At 41.9% G+C, this 21301-nt stretch overlaps 1 protein-coding gene across 2 annotated transcripts in view; it reads left to right on the top strand.

Annotated features, from left to right (window-relative positions):
* The window catches only part of prmt7 (protein arginine methyltransferase 7), a 50241-nt gene extending 29813 nt beyond the window's left edge, over window positions 1-20428 (top strand). For both annotated transcript variants that reach the window (XM_069901167.1, XM_069901166.1), the window contains 6 exons: window positions 306-395; window positions 6514-6675; window positions 12205-12279; window positions 12782-12942; window positions 18646-18742; window positions 19788-20428. In XM_069901167.1, the coding sequence (XP_069757268.1) occupies window positions 306-395; window positions 6514-6675; window positions 12205-12279; window positions 12782-12942; window positions 18646-18742; window positions 19788-19949 (747 nt within the window). In that variant the 3' untranslated portion in view covers window positions 19950-20428. The remainder of the gene's footprint in view (window positions 1-305; window positions 396-6513; window positions 6676-12204; window positions 12280-12781; window positions 12943-18645; window positions 18743-19787) is intronic.
* Window positions 20429-21301: the final 873 nt, after the last annotated feature.

The following is a 21301-nucleotide window of genomic DNA, read 5'->3' as shown; positions in this document are numbered from 1 at the left end:
ATAATCCACATTATGAAATGCTTCTGGAGCAGTGGAGGCGATCTCAGTAATATATTTAAGATCAGGTTGGATAGATTTTTACATAGTAAGGGAATTAAGGGATAAGGGGAAAGGCAGGTCAGTGGAAATGAGCCGATCATCAGATCAGCCACAGTCACTTTGAATGGAGGAGCAGGCTCAAAGGGCCAGATTGCCTACACCTTCTCCCATTTCTTATGTCCTGGGGATATTAACTTGCATGGGGAATGGATTCTATATGTCACCAGAATCAGGGTACTAAAGCTTCTTGTGTATGTGCTCCTCAGATTTTAGCTGCAAACGAATTGATGGGCAAGATGATCATTTCTGAGAAAAGTCCGGAGCAGTTAACACCCGTGGACCTGGATAATAACCAGGTGAGCCTGTGCTTAAGTGAAAATCGAGGTAAATGTGGGTCACTTGTAGGCTTCTGTCATGTTTTTCGCGTTTATTTGATAAAATTGTCCATGTTCCAAAACTACCATGGCTTTGAACCAGCTGAAAATTTGTATGGGACCTATTAGTGCAGACCTGCAGTTTTCTCAGGATAATGATTCCAAGATTAATTTTGGAAGGTATGGTTGGTGTAGCCGTTAGCACAACGGTATTACAGCACTAGCGACCCAGGTTTGAATCTGCTGCTGGCTGTAAGGACTTTGCTCTTTCTCCCTCTGATCACATGGGTTCCTCTTGATGCTCTGGTTTCCACCCACATTCCAAAGACCTATGGAATTAGTAGGTTAATTGGTTACATGGGTGTAATTGGCTTGCCATGTCTAAATTAAATTAATAACTGACCTGTCATTACACCACAAATCCTTGTCGAAATGGACATTTTGCAGCAATTGCCCCATCAGTTGTGCTGCTTGCTGTCAGTAACCAGGACCGAGTTGACACACAATTGTGCTAGAATCAGAATTTTATGGACACGTACATGAGATAGTATCTGTGGTTCCTTGTTCATTCACAAATCTGGTGACAGAGGGGAAAAAGCTATTTTTGTTCCATTGAGTGTTTGTCTTCAGGTTCCTATATCTCCTTCCTGATCGTACCAGTGTGAAGAGAGCATGGCCTGGATGGTGAAGGCCCTTGAGGATAGAGGCTGCTTTCTTAATGCATACCCTCTTGTAGATGTCGTTAATGGAATGAAGACTGATGTCCATGATGGCACAGGCCAAGTTCACAACTCTCTAGTCCTTTCCTATCCTCCTTGCCAGATAGTGATGCAACCAGTCAGAATGCTTTCCACCTGGTATGTTGCTACATATGCTGTATTTTACTAGGGAAATAATCCTGCTATATTTGATAAATTGCTGTGTAAATTGAGTCACAGGTTTGTTGGAGCAATGGACCTTCTTGCTGCATAAATAGATTTTTAATGCGAGTAAATTGGAGCAATAGGTTCCTGCTGAAGGTTTCTACCTTAAGGTGCCACAGAGATGAGGGTTTGTCGGATTAGGGGTATTAGTTTGGATTGAAGGTTGGTTAATGGGCAGAGAAGGTTTAAACAAGGTATTTTTTGGGTTTCCACTTTGTAATTAAAGAGGTGTGAGGAGGTTTAATGCCAGTAATTTAAGAATTGCATCAGTAAATTGCATGAAAGGAACAACCCCAATTTTGTCATCTAAGCCAAGGTCTAGGTAAGCTCTTCTCTTTGAAGAGGCGAAGCACGAGAGGACACTGGAGGTACAGTGCCCTCCATAATGTTTGGGACAAAGACATTTTTTTTCCTTTATTTTCCCCTATGCTCCACAATTTTAAATTTGTAATCAAACAATTCATGTGATTAAAGTGCACATTCCAGATTTTATTCAAGGTTATTTGTATGCATTTTGGTTTGACCATGTAGAAATTACAGCATTTTTTATACATAGTAAATAAAAACAGATTTTGTGTGGTATTGCACTGTCTTTGTTACAGGACAATAAATTGAATCTTGAAAATGCTGGAATCTGAAGCCAAACATAATCGGCTGGAGGAACTGATGAAAGAGTTTTGGCCTGAAATGTTGACCACTCTTTTTCTTTCACTGACACTGCTGGACCCACTGAGTTCCTCTAGTAGACTGTGTTTGGCAGCTAGTCATTGTATGTTGCTGTTTTGGAAGTTTGTGCTTCCTACAATACAAAGTGACAGAGCTTCAATTCTTGCGTTGGATGAAAAGGGCGGAGAGAATGTGAAGTGTGATGTATAAAGACAATCGTATCTTTCAGTTGTCCCTGCTGTGGATGAAGATTGTAAGTTTTATGGTTCTGAAACCTCGTCTGTCCTTTGAAGCTGTGATGCAGTTACTCAATTATTGTTCCAAGATACACACATCAGCCTAAAGATTGATTTTTGGGAAGGTTATCTGTCTTGGCGATGGTTCCAGCCAAGACAAATTAAGTTTTCCTTGATCATGAACAGCTTGCTCTCTTGGCTCTTCCTGAATTCAGAACAACTTCCAGGGATTAAAACTGAGTCTGCTTCATTCCATTTTTGATCTCTTGTATATCCCCTACCCCCACCCCCAACCCCAATCACTCCTTTTTCCTTACAATTGGGAGCATATCTTTAGCTGTGCAGTCTCTTGCTTCCCTAAAATCTCTCTTCTCATGTAAAGTTGTCATAGACTTTTATAGCTGGGAAACAAACCCTTTGACCCATTTGATCAAGTTGTTAACCTGAACCTGTCTGATTTGCCCATTGGGCCATATCCTTCAAACCTTCATATAGAAGAAACCCTTCCAGTGATAATGCTATAGCCTTGTCCCTCCACTCTGTCCTGATCCACCTGGCTTCATACACCAGGCTGCTCTTCATCCACTTCAGCTTGGCATTTAATATGATCATTCCTCAGAGGCTGGTGGAGAAGCTGTCTTTGCTGGGGCTCAACACATTGCTCTGTAACTGGATTCTGGACTTGCTAACAGAAAGACCACAGTCTGACCCAGTTGGTAGCAGAACATCAAGCATTATTATTGCTGAGCAACATTGCTCCTGTTCACACTACTGACCCACAGCTCCATTAGTGGATCCAGTCATCAAGTTTACAGATGGCACAACAGTAGTTGGCCTCATCATCCACACGATGAGTTGCACCATAGAGAAGAGGTGGAAAATCTTGTGATAGAAGACATAGGAGCTGAAATAGGCTATTCATAGAGTCTGCCCTGCCATTTAATAATTAGCTAATCAATTTTCCCCTCCCTCAGCCCCACTGCCCAGCCTTCTCCTTTGATGCGCTGGGTAATGAATATCTGTCTTAGATGCACCCAGTGACCTGGCTTCCACAACCGCCTGTGACAACAAATTCCACAGATTTACCACCCTCTGGCTGAAGAAATTCATCCACGTCTCAGTTCTAAGAGGATGCCTCTAAATCATGAAGTTGTGCCTCTTGTCCTAGACTCTCCTACCGTGGGACAGTGGAATGGAAGTAGAAAATGCTGGAGATATTCAGGTCAGGCAGTAACTGTGAGGAGAAAACCAGTCAATATGGTGCGAGAATAACAACCTGAGTCTCAACGTGGACAAGACGAAGAAGACGATTGTGGACTTCAGGAGGACCATTGATGGCTACCCTGCACCAAATTCCTTGGAATCCACTTAACAAGTGACCTGTCGTAGACACACAACTTCTCCTTACTTGTCAGGAAGGTGCAACTGTGACTGCACATCCTGAGGAGAATGAAGCGGGCAAGGCTACTGGCCAGCATCATGTCAGCCTTCACAGGAGCTCTGTTGCAAGCCACAGCGTGGTATGGTTTCTGTAGAGAAATGGATCGGAGGTCAATCCACGATACCATGAGAATGGCAGAGAGGATCACTGAGGCCTTCCTCCTCCCTCCCCACTGATGGGTTCCTTAGCTTAAGAGGACACCTTACACCCCACACACAGCATCTTTCAACTACTCCCATCGGGGAAGAGATACAGGAGTATCAGAGCCAGCGGCACCAGGCTGAGGAACAGCTTCCCATGGGCAGTGAGAAGTTGAACAGCAAAAGGAACTTGCGTGCACTAACCATCTGTGACTAATATTGGTTGAGTGATATTTATTTATTTTTATGCATGTATGTATTCTTTGTCTGTATGTGTGTTATGACTGCTTGTGTGCCTGCATGTTTTGCACCTAGAGCTGGAGAATGCTGTTTGGTTGGGTTGTACTTGTATAATTGAATGGTATTGATATGCCTGGCTGCTGTTCATTGACTTCAGCTCCATGTTTAATATGATCATGCTTCAGAGTCTCGTGGAGAAGCTGTCCTCACTGGGACTCAACATCTTGCTCTGTAGCTGGATTCTAGACATCCTAGCGGATGTCTGTACAGGTTGACAGCAGAATGTCGAGCACCATCACACTGAGCACTGGTGCACCCCAGGGATGTGTGCTCAACGAGCTCTTGTTCACAGCATGAACTCACGACTGCAACGCCTGATCCAGCTTCAGCAGAGCCATCAGGTTTGCAGATGACACAACAGTCATTGGCCTCATCAGCAACAGTGATGAGTTGCACTTCAGAGAAGAGATGGAAAATCTCATGAAATGGTGTGAGATTAACAACCTAAGTCTCAACGTGGACAAGACTAAGGAGCTGATTGTGGATTTCAGGATGACCATGGATGAACACACTCCACCATTGTTATGGACCATAGACTGACCTTTTGGACTGTCATCATAAAGGACGAAATTCTGCTGGGAACTCTGTGTGACTTGTGGTGCAGTTGGATTGAGCTGTGCAGACAGAGAGAGAATGGAACGGCAGTGGGAGCAGCAGAACTGCAGCAGTTGGAGCGGTGGAGACCAACCAGGAGAGCTGTGTGAAAGGCACATGCCTCATAAAGATAATGAAGGGTTAAACACCACAATTAGAGAACTGAGGAAAGTCCTCTAAGGAGGCCTTGAAAAAGGATTCGTAAGCTTACGGCAATGCAACATCAGTCATTTCTCTCTCCAACATTCAATACGACGTCCTTTTATTCAGTGGGGGAACTGAATTTGGACATTGAGCTTTGGGATTGAATTCTGTGGGACTGTGTTTTCAGACTGACTGACCTGGGGTTTTTGGGGATTTTACTCTTTTTGAATATTGGGCACAGATTGTAATGGTCTGGGTTATTTTTTTTCACATACTTTTTATGAAACTATGATATTTGTATAGTGGTTATAGTTACTTATAGCGGGGTTAACTGTGTTAAGATGCTATATTGTTAATAGTTATAAGTACATTTAAAGTTAAAATTTAACCCTTTTGAATTACGTCTTCAGTTGTTGCTGGTTTGAGACTTAACAGTACACATTACTAACCGGTCGGAAGTGGAGAGAGTTTAGAGCGCCCAGTTCCTTGGCGTCTACTTAAGTAATGACCTGTCCTGGACACACAACAGCTCTTCACTTGTCAGGAAGGTGAAACAGCAACTGCACTTCCTGAGAAGACTGAGGCAGGCAAGGCTACAAGCCACCATTATGCCAACCTTCTAAGGGAGCTCTGTCGAGAGTATCTTGGCTGGCTGCATCACAAAGCATCAGATCAGAGGTCAATCCAGAGGACCATGAACGGCAGAGAGAATCACTGGGATCTCCCTCCCCCCCCTCCCAAATTGTTGAGGGCCCCTACCACCCCGCTTGCAGCATCTTCCAGTTACTCCCATTGGGAAAGAGATACTGGGGATATCAGCCAGAACTACCATGCTGAGAAACAGCTTCTTCCTATGAGCAGTGAGACTGCTGAATGACTGATGAACTGCTCACACAAACTCTCTGTGTCTCAACTATTTATTTAACAATAATATTTATTTATTTTAATATTTGTTTGTACATACAGTACAACTCCGATTATCCAAAATGGTCAAGACCGGGCCTATTTCAGACAAATTTTTTTTTCAGAGAATTGGTCATTATTTAAAAACAGCTCAGTAGCAACTGCAAATCACTTGTAAAAGTGTTTAAACAACAGCAAACAACAAGGGAAGGCTTTTTGAGCATTAAAATGTTTAATTCTCACCAAAAAATGCTGGCCACTGCCAATCACGACACCTCTCCACTGAGGCCCCGCTACTGCCCGCAGCCTGACGTCCTTACTCCTGCCACTGGCAGCCCAAGGACCATGCTACCGCCAGAAGCCCGATGTCCGCACTGCTGCCAGGAGCCCAAGGTCCCTGGTCAGTTCGGGTCCGAAATATTCAGATAAATGAGGGTTTCTGATTTGTTTCGGATATTCTCATTTATCTGAAATTTTAAAAAATGTTTTGGGTATTTGAGGATTTTAGAGAATCCGATTTCAGGTAATCGGAGTTGTACTGTACTGTGCATATATATTTGTGTGTGTAGTATCTTGATTTAAGGAGAACACTTTTTCTTTAGGTTGTAGGAATGAATCAGATGAAAGATAAACTTGAAAAGGTGCACAAAGGAAACAGTTTTGACTGGAGGGGTTTGTACTCCCATAATGCATTATTTTATCTTCCCTTTTTTGCATGCATCTGATTTTACTGTGTTGTCCTTTCTCTGCCAGATATCAGTTCTGATCGGAGAGCCGTTCTTCACCACCAGCCTTCTACCTTGGCACAACCTTTACTTCTGGTATGCGAGGACCTATCTGGCCAAGCATCTGAGTCGTGAATTCACCGTCCTGCCGCAGTCTGCCACACTGTTAGCAATCGCTGTTGAGTTTGAGGTGAGCAAAAAAAAAAACTGGTCAGCATGGAGCTGAGAGGAAGGTGTGGTCAGCTGTTGCAATTCTAAAGAAATGTAGGATTAGGGGGAGGTAACTACTTTCTGGCAGAGTCCTGGTGAACACAGTTAAACTGGACAATAGTAGTGTTTTTTTTCCCCTGAATGTCAGGTCAAGGACCACTGTTTTATTCAATGTGTGTGCAGCGTTCAAGTTTAAAATTTTTAGGTGGGCATGCACATCATTGTTCATAATGACTCTGAAGTCAGTAAGATATGTTGTGGAAGCCATGATTAAAGTCCATGAGATCCTGGGACACAAAGAATGAAAAAGCATTTTTTCTTTACTTAATAACCTTTGTTAGTACAATTTAGTAAAATACCCTTCACTTGATATTGATGCTGCAGGACCTGCTGTTTTTCTCCAGTACTTTTATGAATGAAAAAGCACACAGGTTATGTGAACCTTTATTTTGAAATAAACCTCTGACTCGAGCATAGTTGGAGTGTTGTGACCAGATAGACTCGAGGATAAAGTTACTTGATACGAAGGGTTCAGTTTGAATTTCATCATGGCAGATGAGGAATTTAAATCCAAATAATTTAATACATTTAGAATAAATCAGGTGAACATGACTGTGAAAGTACCAGATAGGCATTCTTCATTCATCCTTGCCCAGAGCTATTGCTCCCGTCGTATTACTGTGGTTGACTCTTTATGCTTTTGGAAGTGGTAAAGTGAGCCAGTCTGTTCAGGGGATATTAATCGTTGCTCTTAATAGTGACGTCCACATCTGATAAACAGTGACGGATTTCATCTGCAAGTTTGGACTGGATAAACAGGGAGGGGGGGTTGTTGTTGCAGCAAAAAAATGTTGAGAGATGATCTCATGGTGGTGTACAATGTTGATTAAGCAGACAGTTATTCACATTAGCAGATAATTTCAGGGTCAAGGACCACCAATTTTTGCAAATTATGATAGATTAAACTTGTAGATGTTCAGCTTGTTTACAGCTTATCCCCATGGCTTTACCCTTTCAGAAGCTCCCCTCTCTCTACTCTCCCTCCAGCTTTCCATTATCTCCTAAATTCAGATGAAGGATCTCCAACCTGAAATTTTGACTGTTTCTCATCCCACAGATGTGACCTGACGTTGTTTGGTATTTTCTATTTCTGATTTAGATTTCTAGTACCTGCAATTTTTAGGAGGGATTTTCACTGATTTTAAATTTACACATAGGATGAGATACACATAGGATGAGAGGAAAGAAAGAGAATATAAGTCTGTCTCTCCGTATTCCATTGTGTAATGTTTAGTTGGGAGTTGCACTTCCACATGACTGCTCTTCATTTCTTGGCTACTGGCAAGGCGACTTTCACAATCTGAATTTGGTGCAAAGAGCAGTTCTGATTTAAACTCACTTCCTTTTATTTGAAAATTTTATTTTTGATTTTCCAAGACTTTCACAAATCCAAAACAATAATACAATCTTTCTCAACAATGATGTATTACATTCAGTCAATTTTTCCTCCTGCCCACCTTCTCCCTTTCCTCCCATACCCTAATACCACAAGGAAAAGATTATGTAAATTAAACAAGCATAAAGAACCAAAAATCTAGAGAGTATCAGGCTCTTAAAGGAACCAAATATAAACCCTAACTTAAATTAAAATGAAAAAGATATGAAACAAGAGCTTGTCATCTGCGCTCTGACTTACTTCATTTATCTGAATCGTTCCACTATTCATATGGATTTTTACCTTCCTTCTATTTAGAAGGGGTGTAACTATATCTGCGCAACTATATGTTGCAGTTAAGGCTGCCGTACCCCAATTAAAGTGTCATATTTTCTCCTTAAATTGTATGTGATTTTCTCCAGGGGAATACAACTCTGCATTTCCGTATTCCATTGTGTAGTATTTAGTTGGGAGTTTGACTTCCACGTGACTGCTGTACACTTCCAGGCTATCAACAAGGCATCTTTCACAAACTGAATGTGGTATCTGCACAGTTTAAAACTCGCATCCATAATGTTCCCCAGGGAGTACAATTCAGGATTCTGTGGAAGATACATCTTTGTAATTTTTTTCAGAATGTCTCCCAGGTCCTCCCAGAAGGATCTCACCTTTGTAAACGGCCAGGTTGAGTGGATAAAGGTTCCAATCTCCACACCACACCTAAACCACATTTCTGAGATTTCTGGTTTAGATTTATGTAGTTTTTGTGGTGTGAAGTACAGTTGATGCAGGAAATTGTATTGCACCAATACAATGCTTGCTCTGGGCAAGCATTAATAAATGCTGTCACGCTGTCCTGACACAGGTCTGGCCAGCATCTCTCGAGGATTGTTGTGCCCAAGACTGACTCCCACCGTTCCCTCAACTTGTGTAAGCCCAGCTTTAGGCCCTCACTTTGGAATAGGAAATACATTGTAGAGATGAACTTACACGTATTCCCCTTTTGAATTCGAATCTCCATGTCCCTACACATGGATAGGGCCATAATCAGTCCCAGATTATCCCTTATGAAAGATCTTACCTGGAGATAGCAGAAGAAAGTTTTATTGGACAAATCATTTTTATTTCTTAATTGTTCAAATGACATGAGGATTCATAACAATCCTCAATGCATCCGATCCCCTTCTGGCACTAGGTGTTCAGGATTTTATTATGAACTCATTTTTTTTGTGGTGAAAACTGTTATCAGAGCATTCCAAAGGGATTGAGTATGCATTTGAGGTAGAATCCATGGGTAAGGATATAAAAAAACTAGAGCGCATCTATCTAAGGTGAGATTTAAAGACTATCTGAGGGGAACCATTTTCCACAGAGGATGGTGGATATATGGAAAGAGCTGCCAGAGTAATTTTTAAAGGTGGGTACAAGTGCAAAATGTAAAATACATTTGGATATAGATCGGTAGGATTTTGAGAGACATGGACCAAATGCTGGCAAATAAGTGTGAGGTGCTTCATTTTGGTAAGAAGAATCAGAACAGGACATACATGGTAAATGGGAGAGCATTGATGAATACAGAAGAGCAGAAAGATTTAGGAGTAACGGTACATCGTTCCCTGAAGGTAGAAACGCACGTGAATAGGGTGGTGAAGAAGGCTTTTAGTATGCTGGCCTTTATCAATCATTGCATGGAATATAGGAGTTGGGAGGTGATGTTGAGATTGTATAAGACGTTGGTGCGGCCTAATTTGGAGATCTGTGTGCAGTTCTAGTCGCCTAATTATAGGAAGGATATAAACAGAGTGGAGAGAGTGCAGAGAAGGTTTACCAGAATGTTACCTGGGTTTAAGCATCTAGAGTATAGGGAGAGATTGGACAGATTAGGTCTTTATTCTTTGGAGCATAGAAGGTTGAGAGGGGATTTGATAGAAGTATTTAAGATTATGAAAGGGATAGACAGAGTGGATGTGGATAGACTATTTCCGTTAAGAGGAGGAAAGATTAAAACAAGAGGACATGAGTTGAGAATTAAGGGGCAGAGGTTTAGAGGTAACATGAGGGGGAACTTCTTTACTCAGAGAGTGGTAGCCGTGTGGAATGAGCTTCCGGGAGAAATAGTGGCGGCAGAGTCGATTGTATTATTTAAGAAAAGGTTGGACAGGTATATGGATGAGAAGAAGATGGAGGGTTATGGGCATTGAGCAGGGAGGTGGGACTAGAGAGGGGAATTTGGTTTGGTGCAGACTAGAAGGGCCTAATGGCCTGTTTCCATGCTGTAATTGTTATGTTTTTTTTTAAAATGAGACCAGCTGAGGAAGGCAGCTTGGTTGTCATGGACCCAGCGAGGTGAAAGGGCCTACTAAAGAAATGTTATGTGTTGTAATCACTTGTGTGTCAATAAATATTTTTCAGGGTCATGAGGAAAGGACAGGGAATGGCACAGAGTAAGGGAAATCCAGGACTTATCAATGGGAGGTGGGAAGACCCAGGAATGATCAGTGGGAGGAAGAAAGATCCAGTGGGAGAGCTGAGAGTGGTCGGAATGAGAGCAAGCCAGATCTAATGTTGAGCAATGGAGGGAAGAAGATCAGTGGGTGAGCAACAGCAACAAGAGGGGGAGATGCATGTCCTTTTTTAGGAAATACTGAAGGCTGCCAATTGGTAGTGAGAGATCTGGAACCAATGATAGGGCTTGTCACTGAATGCTAATCGAGTAAAATCACACCACTGTTTATATTGATTTACCAATCCACATCAAATGTTGAACATGCATGTCTGAATATCCTTTTCTTTGTCCTCATTTTCAAGAAGCCTGAGCCCTGCAGAACCACAAATTGAGATTCCCAATTTTTGGACTGCACATCCCTCTGCTGGTCAACTGAGGAAATGCAGCATCTCCTCTGCAAATTCTGGGAAAGAAAATGTCATTTTAAGTTGCAAAGAATGTGGCAGAAGGGATGGATAGGATACACTTAGCACAGATACTGCCTGATTTGAATGTCCCCAGCATTTTCTGCTTTTTTAGATTTGTAACATTTGTATTTTATTGGTATTTTCCACACCTTCTTAATGAGGTGGCATCAAGAGAACTGCTTCTTGCCTAGGGAGAGATTCGGGTGTAGTCCCATTCTTGACATTCTTCCATCTGTCCACAGGTGCAAGTAGCTGGATTAACTTTTGCTGACAATTAAAGTGTCACGTTAGAGCAAATGCCTGCAGTTTTTTTTATTCAAGGTAGTAGACAGCATTTTTGAACTGCATTCCAACAAAAAAATGGCATAGAAATGATTCCACTATAATGAATAAAATATTCATTTTGTGTGCATTCCTGGAGTTGCAAGATATGACAATGTGATGTGACTGACTAATCAGAGCTTGGTTTCATCCAGTTTGTCTCTAATGGTCCTTGACATGAGGTGAGAAGAGTTCAAAGATGGAGAATCTAATTGTCTAAAATCGTCTATGTCTCTTTCAAACTGTCAACTTTCATGAACTTTACCTCAATATGTTTCTAAAATAAATCAATTTGCATTTAAATGCAGTAGAAATATTCTGGATTTAATTAAAAGGAGTTGGGAATTTAATACTTCCTTCCACTCTGCATTCATGGCGACACTGTGATTTGGAGGAGGTGCCTAACTTTTTATCTGAGATTGTAGGGATTGCCGTTTTTCAGAATCTTCCTGATTTTGGAATCATCTTAAAGTGGCGGTCCCTTTAAGCAAATTTGATGTTCCATCTGCAAGGTGGACTGATGGTAATGAAGACGGCCTTTGCTCCCGCATTGAGCCATTGCCAGTTGCAAGTGAACTCCAGATTTGGCAGCACTGCACCCAAGGTGGGGAGGGGGGGGGTGGGGTCAACCAATGGATGGCCGGGGCCAGACGAGCGACAGGTGGCCGGGGGTGGGGAGAGGGCGACAATGGACAGCATGGGCTAGGAGCGAGGCAGTCAGACGTTTTCATTACCGAAAAAAGTCCCAGTTTTTAGAGGTTGCGGGTGTTCGGAATCCTGGATAAAAGGTTAGGCACCTATATCACCATTTGTTTGTCTTGTCCCCCTCTCTCTCCCCAGGACCTCTGGCGCATCCGAGCACCGTGCAGGGAATGTGAGGGCTTTGATGTCAACCTTATGGACGAGATGATACAGGTAGGATCTTTGAGGATGGAGTTTTGGAATATTAGTGCCTTAGTTAGTTGGCTAATGTGAGCCAGGATTTTGTGCAGGGTTACTTGCCTTTGTGTTAAGATGAAGATGCAAGATGAGACGGCAGTTGGGAATACTTTGGAAAAACTGAGGAAATAAACCATCAATGATAATTAACATTCACCAGGAAACTATGAAGTACTCTCTTTGCTGTTCTTCATATTGGGCCCTGGAATTTATACGTGAAGCAGAAAGAATTGATGGGATACATAATTGATGGATCCTAGCACATAACTCAGTGCTTATTGAGTCTTCCACTGAATTGTCAACCTAAGGCTTGCATCTAAGTCTGTGAAGTGAGCCACAGTCACAATCTTAAAGTTGAGTATCCTGCTGCAGATGACTTGTGTTTGTGTGAGTGTGCGGTGTCGTGATATTTTGGACATGTTGCCACATTATATTGTAACATGCATTCATTCTCCCACTCCCAATTTTCTTGCATCAGAATTCCTTGAACTTCCACGAATGTCATGAAGCTGAGCCCCACCCTCTGTGGGAGTACTCCTGCAGAGCACTCACTGACCCCTGCCAGATGCTCACCTTTGATTTTCGGCATGAGGTACCAGAGCAGTCGATCTCTTCATCCGGATCAATGCAGCTCTTGAGGTATGGAGAACAGCAAGTGGTCCTTGCATTTGATTTTAAAAGAGGAATTTTTCTCTGGGAAATACTTCAGAAGGATATGGGCTGTCAAATATTATTGAACTTTTACATCGATCAATTTGTAATGCATTAATTTAAAAATCGTGATTTTCTGATCGAAAGCCCCAATTTTAATTACTGAGGTTTTGAATTCAGAAAAGAAAGCCCCAAATCATTGCCTAGGGTCTGATTTACATTGAACTTTTCCCTTTGTTGATAACCCATACTGAAAGATCTGGATGTCATCACTTGTAAAGAACACCCAAAGGAATAGCAAAAAGCCACTTTTATCTGTACACTTGCATCGGTAGTCATCAAGTTCACAGCTGACTTCCTATCTCAGCACTCGCATGCAATATATCTCAGGCCTTAATTCACTTTGTATCTGAGAGTCTAGGTATTCCTGTCTTGATATCTAAACACTCAGAGCCTTTGGGGGATTCAGAAGATTAATACCACTGTGAGTGAAGAAATTACCCCTCATCTCACTCCAAAATGACTGACTCTTTATTCTTAGATTCCTATGCTCTCTGTCTGCATCCTCATCAGTGCCCACTCCAGTCCTCTACCCTCTCCACCCCCACCCTATCATCCATGTTCCAGGAGGCAACAGGTCAGGGGATGCATCATTTGCAGAAAATAAAAGTTCTTGGTGAAGGAGGTAACTTCTTGGGGTGGTCAGAAGATTGACAGGGGAGTAGGTATGGATGGGTGTTTTCCTTGGCAAGAGGTAAAGAATGGTGTGTCACAGATCTATGCTGGGGCCTAAACCTTTGACACTTTATCGAAATGACTTGGATAAAGGTACAGTTGCTAAATTTAGTGATGAATCAAAGGCAGGAAAGTAAATTTTGAAGTGAATATAAGAATGTTACACAGGAAAGACAATAAAAACAGGAAATACTGGAAACAGTGGTTCAGGGAGTTTCAGATTAGAGACCCTTTGGGAGAGTAGTTGGAGGAGAAAAGGAGTATCTGTGATAGAGTGAGACAGAGTTATATGGGTTAATGAGGCAGTCAAAGGATGATTATGCTTCTGTGGCTGTGTTAAGTGTTACTTGTAGCTGGGCTGCAGTAGGTGCTTAGGAGGTGAGGCTGCATTTGGAGAAAGGAAAGTGAACTGAAAGGAAACTGTTGTATAGATATTATTTGCAGGATAAATGGGCAATTCTGATAAAGTTGGAGAAAATGATGTGAAATTGGAGAATTTTCCATCGAGTCTGGAATACAGTAATGTGAATAGGCAGAAGGTGAGGCATTCTCAGCCTGGAATTGGGCTTTGTGGTAACAGTGCAGGTGGTCACCGAGTTAGGTCAGAACGGACTGGGAGGAGAATTAAAGTGGCATGTGACAAAGGGAGATGGATTAGTTGAGTGAGCAGGCAAAGATCTGGTAAATGGAGTGTGGTATGGGGAAATGTGAAATTGTACATTTTATCATGAAATTTAAAAAAAAAAATCATCCAAATGGTGAGAGATTGCAGAGCCTCTGAGATTTTGTTGTTCTATTGAACACAACTCATTTGTGTTCAGGAAAGTTTTCTAAATCAATCTATAGTGGTACCAACTAGAGAGAGTGGAATACTGGATCTCTTATCGGGGAACGAGACAGGACAGGTGACAGAAGTATGTGTAGTGGAACATTTTGGATCCAGTGTTCATAATGCCATTAGTTTCAAGTTAATATCGAGAAGAATAGGTCTGGGCCTCAAGTTGAGATTCTAAATTGGAGAAAGGCCAATTTTGAGGGAATGAGAAAGGATGAAGTTGTTTTCAGACAAGGATGTGTGAGATTAAAGTGGAAGACCTTCAAAAGTGTAATTTTGAGAGTAGAGAGTTTGTAGGTTCCAGACAGGATTAAAGGCAGGGTTATCAGGCATAGGAACCTTGGTTTTTGGGGGATATTGGGGATCTAGTTCAGAAGAAGAGAGGTGTTATAAGAGCTATAGACAACACGGAACAAATGAGATACTTGAGGAGTATAAAACATGCAAGAGAAACCTCAAGGAAGAAATTAGGAAGGCTAAAAGAAGACATGAGATTGGCAGACAATGCAAATAAAATAAAAAGGTTTTCTAAAGGTATATTAAGAGCAAAAGAATAGTAAGGAAAAAGATTGGTCCCATCAAAGATCAGAGTGGTCAGCTTTATATGGAGCCAAAGGAAATGGGGAGATCTTAAATGTTTTTTTTGCATCAGTATTCACTCAGGAAACTGCCACAGAGTCGTGGGAAGTAAGGAAAACAAACAATGAGGTCATGGAACCGATACAGATTAAAGAGGAGGAGGTGCTTTCTGTCTTAAAGGAAATAGAGTGGATAAATCCCCAAGGCCTGACAAGATATTCTTTCAGACCTTGAGGGAGGCAAGTGTAGAAATTGCAGGGGCTCTGGCAGAAATATTTAAAATATCCTTATCCATGGGTGTGATGCAGGAGGATTGGAGAGTAGCTCCTTTGTTTAAAATAGGCTCCAAAAGTAACCCTGGAAGGCTGGTAAGCTTGACGTCAGTAGTAGGTAAATTATTAGGAGTTTTAAGAGATTGGATATGCAAGTAGTTGGATAGCCAGGGACTGATTAGGGATAGGTAACATGGCTTTGTGCATGGTAGGTTGTGTTTTTTGAGAAAGTTACTGGGAAAGTTGATGAAGGAAAGGCTTTGTACTTTAGAAAGGCCTTTGACAAGGTCTCACGTGAGACGTTAGCCAGGAAGGTTCAGACGCTTAGTATTCATGGTGAAGTAGTGAACTGGATTCTACGATGGCTGGATGGGAGAAGCCAGAGAAGAATGGTGGATGATTGCTTCTCAGAATGAAAGCCTGTGACTAAAGGTGTGCTTCAGGGATTGGTGTTGGGATTATTGTTGTTTGTCATCCATATCAAAGCCCTGAATGATAATGTGGCAAATTGAATCAGCAAGGTTGTAGAAAACACTAAGATTGGGGGTGTTGTGGACAGAGAAGGTTTTCAAAGCATGCAGAGGGATCTGGACCAGCTGTAAAATGGCATTTATAAATGGAATTTAATGCAGAGAAGTTTCATTTTGGAAGGACAAACCAAGAAAGGACATACATGGTAAATGGTAGGGCATTGAGGCGAGTGGTAGAACAGAAGGATCTGATAATACAGATACATAATTCCCTGAAAGTGATGTCACAGTTGGATAGGATTGTAAAGCGAGCTTTTGGGATATTGGGCTTCATATATCAAAGTATTGAGTACAGGAGTTGGATGTTATCATAATGTTGTATAAGACATTGATGAGGCCAAATTTGGAATATTGTGTGCAGTTATGGTCACCAAACTACAGGAAAGTGTGCAGAGAAGATTTATTAGGATGTTGCCCAGACTTCAGGAACTAAGTTGCAGGGAAAAGTTAATAAACAGGATAGGACTTTATACGTTGGAGCATAGAAGAAAGAGGGAGATTTGATGGAGATATTTAAAATTATGAGGGGGCTAGACAGAGTAAATGTAGATAGGCTTTTTCCACTGAGGTTAGGTGAGATACAAACCAGAGGACATGGATTAAGGGTGAAAGGGGAAAAGTTTAGGGGGAACATGAGGGGAAATTTCTTCATACATCATTTTCCATCAGTGATGGAAGTGTGGATCGAGCTTCCAGCTGAAGTGGTGAATGCGGGCTCAATTTTAACATTTAAGAAGAATTTAGACAGGTACATAGATGGGAGAGGTGCACAAGGCTATGGACTGGATGCAGGTCAGTGGGATTAGGCAGAAAAATCGTTTGGCACAGATCAGAAGGGCCAAAGGAGCCTGTTTCTATGCTGTAATGTTCAATTGTTCTAAGTTTTACTAGATTGCACATGAAATGGTGGGGTTGTGTTTTGAGGAAAGAATTGATGTACTAGGCTTGTACCCATTGGAGTTCTGAAGATTGAGACTGGACTTGATTGAAGCGCAAGATCCTGAGGGGGCTTGGCAGAGTGGATTTGGAGAGGGTGTTTCCTCTTATGGGAGAACCTAAAAATAAGGGTTGCCTGGTTATTTTTGTTTCTCAAAAGCTTATGAGCCTTTGATGCCCACTTTCTGAAAGGACAGTGGAAGCAGATACATAGATTCATGATAAGGCAGTGTATGAAAGATTGATACATGCGAATGGGAACATGGAGTTGAGGTTCCAGTCAGAACAATTGTGATCATATTAAGTGAAAGAGTTCAAAGGGCTGAGTTGATAACTTCTATTAATTTGTACGCTTCTATGTCCCCTCCTGGACTCTCTTTCTCCCTTGATAGCCAGTTTCCAGCTTCTCCCTGTGGTACTCACTCACATGCTAACATATTCCCTCTTTCCCTTGCACTAAGTGCATATTTCTTCAAATTCTAGGAACTGCTCTCTGTTCATGTGACTTGGTGCTTATAAACTTCCCCCTCATGAAATGGAAGTTTATTCATTAAACTATTTCTTTAGAAGTTTGCCATTATCACACCTTTTAATGTAATTTCACAATCTATCTTCATCAATCAGCTCTCTCAGGTAAATGCTTTATGTTCAGTGCTCTAATTTGAGACTTTGATTGGTCACTCTTGAATTTGAGGTGAAATTCCCTTGAAGATTCACTTCTGTAAGATAGCTAATTGACTCATTACACCAGGTGTAAAATATCCCACAGTGTAATGTTTGGGGAATTGGTCTTGATGTTGGAATATCAAACAAAGATCAGAACGCTGGAAAAACTCGGTGGCCCAAGCTCCAAATGTGGAGGCAAATGAGGCAAGTTGACGTTTTGGATCGAGACCATGTGTCACGATTCTTGGCGCAGAGCATCGACCCAGACCATTGACTTGCACCTTTTGCCTCCACAGATGGTGTTTTTATCCACTGAGTTCTTCCAGCGTTCTGATTTTGTTCACTTTGATTTGTCTAGTTTCTATGAAAATTCCTCATAATTATTGGGCTACCTTTAATGCAAGCAGTGACTATTGTTGTTGTTCTATCCAGCAGTATAGTTGGGAGGGGCACTGTGCTATTAATTCCATGATCTATTCCCACAGTTTTCTATTCATCTCTGTGGATACTGCTTCTTAGTTCTTTCAAGACAATCCTGCCCCAACTTTTTTATTCAGGCACCTGTCTGTTTTATTCTGCAGCTGACGAAGGGCCCAGGCTCGAAATGTTGGTTACCCTTTCCTTTCATAACGATAGTGTGTGACCTGTTGAGTTTCTCCAGCACACTTGTGCATTGTATCTTTCGTTGCTGGTGTCTCTAAGATCCCCTAGTTTGTCATTATGCCATCTTTTCAAAATCTCAAGTTCCTGGGTAGTATAAGGTTCCCAACCTTGCACCACATGGAACCCTATTTCTGTAGCACATATTTGTCCAACCCATTTATTTCTATGTGGTATGGGCCCTGCACTTGCCAATGTCACACGACGATATATGATTTACCTTTATTTTTTTCTGCCCAACTTGTTTTCAGTTCTATAGCGAATTTGTTTATGGTGTTTATCCCCGTTTTTTTTCTGGTGTCTGTTCAATATTCAGTATGATTTGAAACTGCCCATTGCATTTTGTTCCACCCCAGTTTACTCTCTGCCACTTGCCGGTGCTTCGTAATTTCTTCATGCTCCGCTCATCCTTTTAAAATTAAAAGTCTCTTCAAAGCTTCAGTTTGTTCAGAAAGTTATTTTTTCCATTATTTTCCAGATCTGGTACTTGTCATGGAATAGTGCTTTGGATGGACTATAGCTTAACCAATGACATCACTGTCACTACAGGGTTAGCCAAGTTTCATTCTCAAACGGTAATGCTCCATTATTGAATTTCGCAATAATTTTGACACCAGCAGGACCTTAGTGGAGTAAAGCTCAGTTAATCTGCAATCTTACGACCATGGTAGACTAGCAGATTTTTCAGATTTCTAGATGTTATTCCAATGAATATTCCTACTCTTTCTAATTTTTGGGATGTTATACAGTGGCATCATAATTTTTACAGCCAGCTCCATCAGTTTAAATGGAGCTCGACAAAAAAAAATGACCATTTTCAAGGGTGCATGGAGCCCAGTAACTTGAAAGGGGTCGAGGGAATTGTGGCCCCAGTGGGTTTAAAAGGAGAGCAGGAGACAGGACTCCAGGTTTGTTAGAGAGACCATGGGAACCAGATGCCAAACCATTTGGAATTTCAAAAACAATAGGATAGCAGATTATCAAAGTTTTACTTATTGGATAATGGGACCAGGAAGTATCTGTATTCATCGGCAATGGTTTCAAACAGGAGGTGGGAATTGGTAATTGTGAAGAGTTGACCATGGTGCTGGAGACGGTCAATTGTGGGATGATTGTGACGATGGAAATTTGGGATTAACAACTTCAGTCATGGTGCATATGATGGGGGCTGGAGGGAATGTCTGGTGTGTGGAAAGGCATCTAGTGTGTCATGGCTGCTTCGTGGTGTATATGTGATGGGGGGATCTGGCATGAAGGGCTGGGTAGGGGTCTGGCACAACGGGGGCTGGCTAGGGAGGAGGTCTGACGTGGCAAGATCAAGTTGGTGAGGGGGGTATGGTGCAACAGGGCTGCGCGGAGGATTGTGGAGTGACAGAGGGTCTGTTGTGGTGACTGGGTTGTGAAGGGTCTGGCAGGGTGGGGGGTTGCATTGGTGATCTGGCATGGCAGGCCTGTATGGGGGGATATGGTGAGGTGGGGACAGGGTGGGGTTCTGGTTGGGCAGGAAATCAACAGATGGTAAGTGGGATGGGTGCAGTTGCAGCGTCAGCCATCCTGTCTCGAATGGTCAGCAGTTGCCACTTTTGTTGATTGTTAATTTCTTCCATGTACTGTTGGCAGGGATACTGCGAATGGAACCCACATAATAAGCAGGGTGTCTACTTCCTGCGGTTGGAGGCCCTTCAAGGGACTTCTACAAACAAGCAGGACTCCATTGGCTACAGCGTGACTTTCCACCCAAAGACTGGAGAACTCACCTTGGATTTCCAGCAGTCCCTGTGATCAGTAAGGGTGCACTGAAGGACGAGTACCTTTGTGTGGTCAGTAACTGGAAAAGTGGTTTCCCTGTAAAGCAGCAACATCTGACATGGGACTTGGGTTACTCTTTTGAATTCTCAGCAAAACTTACATGTTGAAGCATCATGGCTGCGCTTGAACTTTTTCTGTGCTGCCGCTGGGGCAAAGAGCGAGCCTAGAACACAGCCTTCCTGCTCCGCTAACAGCTCTCTTATCTCTTCAGTCTAAATGGCATGGGTTCAAACTGCATCAGGGCTAGAGGATGATATTGGAGGCCGTAAGGTGGCAGTGATGCTTTTTCTTTCTGCCATCTGGGGGATGAGATGTCAAAATGAAACATTGTCCACTTGCTTGTCAATGTTTAAAAAACAATTCCTTGTTTGTCTTCAAAGAATATGGTAAGCTCGGTTAGTATCTCTCGACACATACCACCAAAGCAATCAGTAAATAATTAATTTAATCACTGTTTCTGGTCATGTGTGCTGGTATTTAAATAGCAGTAACTCAAAACTCACCTGTTTACTCTGAAAGAAGTTGTATAAATACCTTTATTTTCCTTGACAAGTGATCTGAGTTTTTAATGTAAGGTAAATGGTTTGCCTTGATCCAAACTGGAACTGAGGTTTGAAACTACATTTTTAGTTTTATTTTGAAGGGAGACATTAAAGCATTTATTAAAAGCTTTTCCAGTTTTATCTAATTTTGGAAATATCCATTTCCTTGTTTTGCCACTTCAGATTAACATATTCTTGTATTTCTGAGGGGAAGATCAGCTTTCCCACCCTGTATGAGACTAAAACTGGCAGAACTTGACCTGTAATTCATAGCCGTAACTCAATTTCATTTCTCTTGTCCCTTGGTACTTAACTCCTTTTGTTAAATATCAGGCGAACTCAGCATTTGTGAACTTGCTTCTGAGTTAAGCAAGTGGATTCAAACCCCATTCCAAATCCACTCAGCTCAGTAATGAATGAGTTTTGTGTGGCTGCAGGTTTTGTTAAATAAATCAATGACATATAAAATATCTCTCTGGGGATAGGAACCCGTTATTTAAGTGCAGACTTTCATTCCTTCAGCTATCTCCATACTGAATGTGAAGTTTTAAAAAAAATCATAGATACCTCATAGTAACAGGCCTTCCAGCATACGAGTCCGTGCCGCTCAAATACATCCATGTGACCAATTAACCTTCTAACCCTGCACATTTTTGAAATGTGTGTGGAAACCAGAGCACGCAGAGGAAACCCCCACGGATATGAGGAGATTGTACAAACTCCTTACAGACAGTGACACATTCAAACCCGGGTCCCCTAGCACCGTAATAGTGTGCTGTCAGC

This window comes from Narcine bancroftii, chromosome 10 (assembly GCF_036971445.1).
Source record: "Narcine bancroftii isolate sNarBan1 chromosome 10, sNarBan1.hap1, whole genome shotgun sequence".
Taxonomy (NCBI): Eukaryota; Metazoa; Chordata; class Chondrichthyes; order Torpediniformes; family Narcinidae; genus Narcine; species Narcine bancroftii.
The sequence above is the reverse complement of the archived record's forward strand: the minus strand, read 5'-3'. Positions and strand labels throughout refer to the sequence as shown.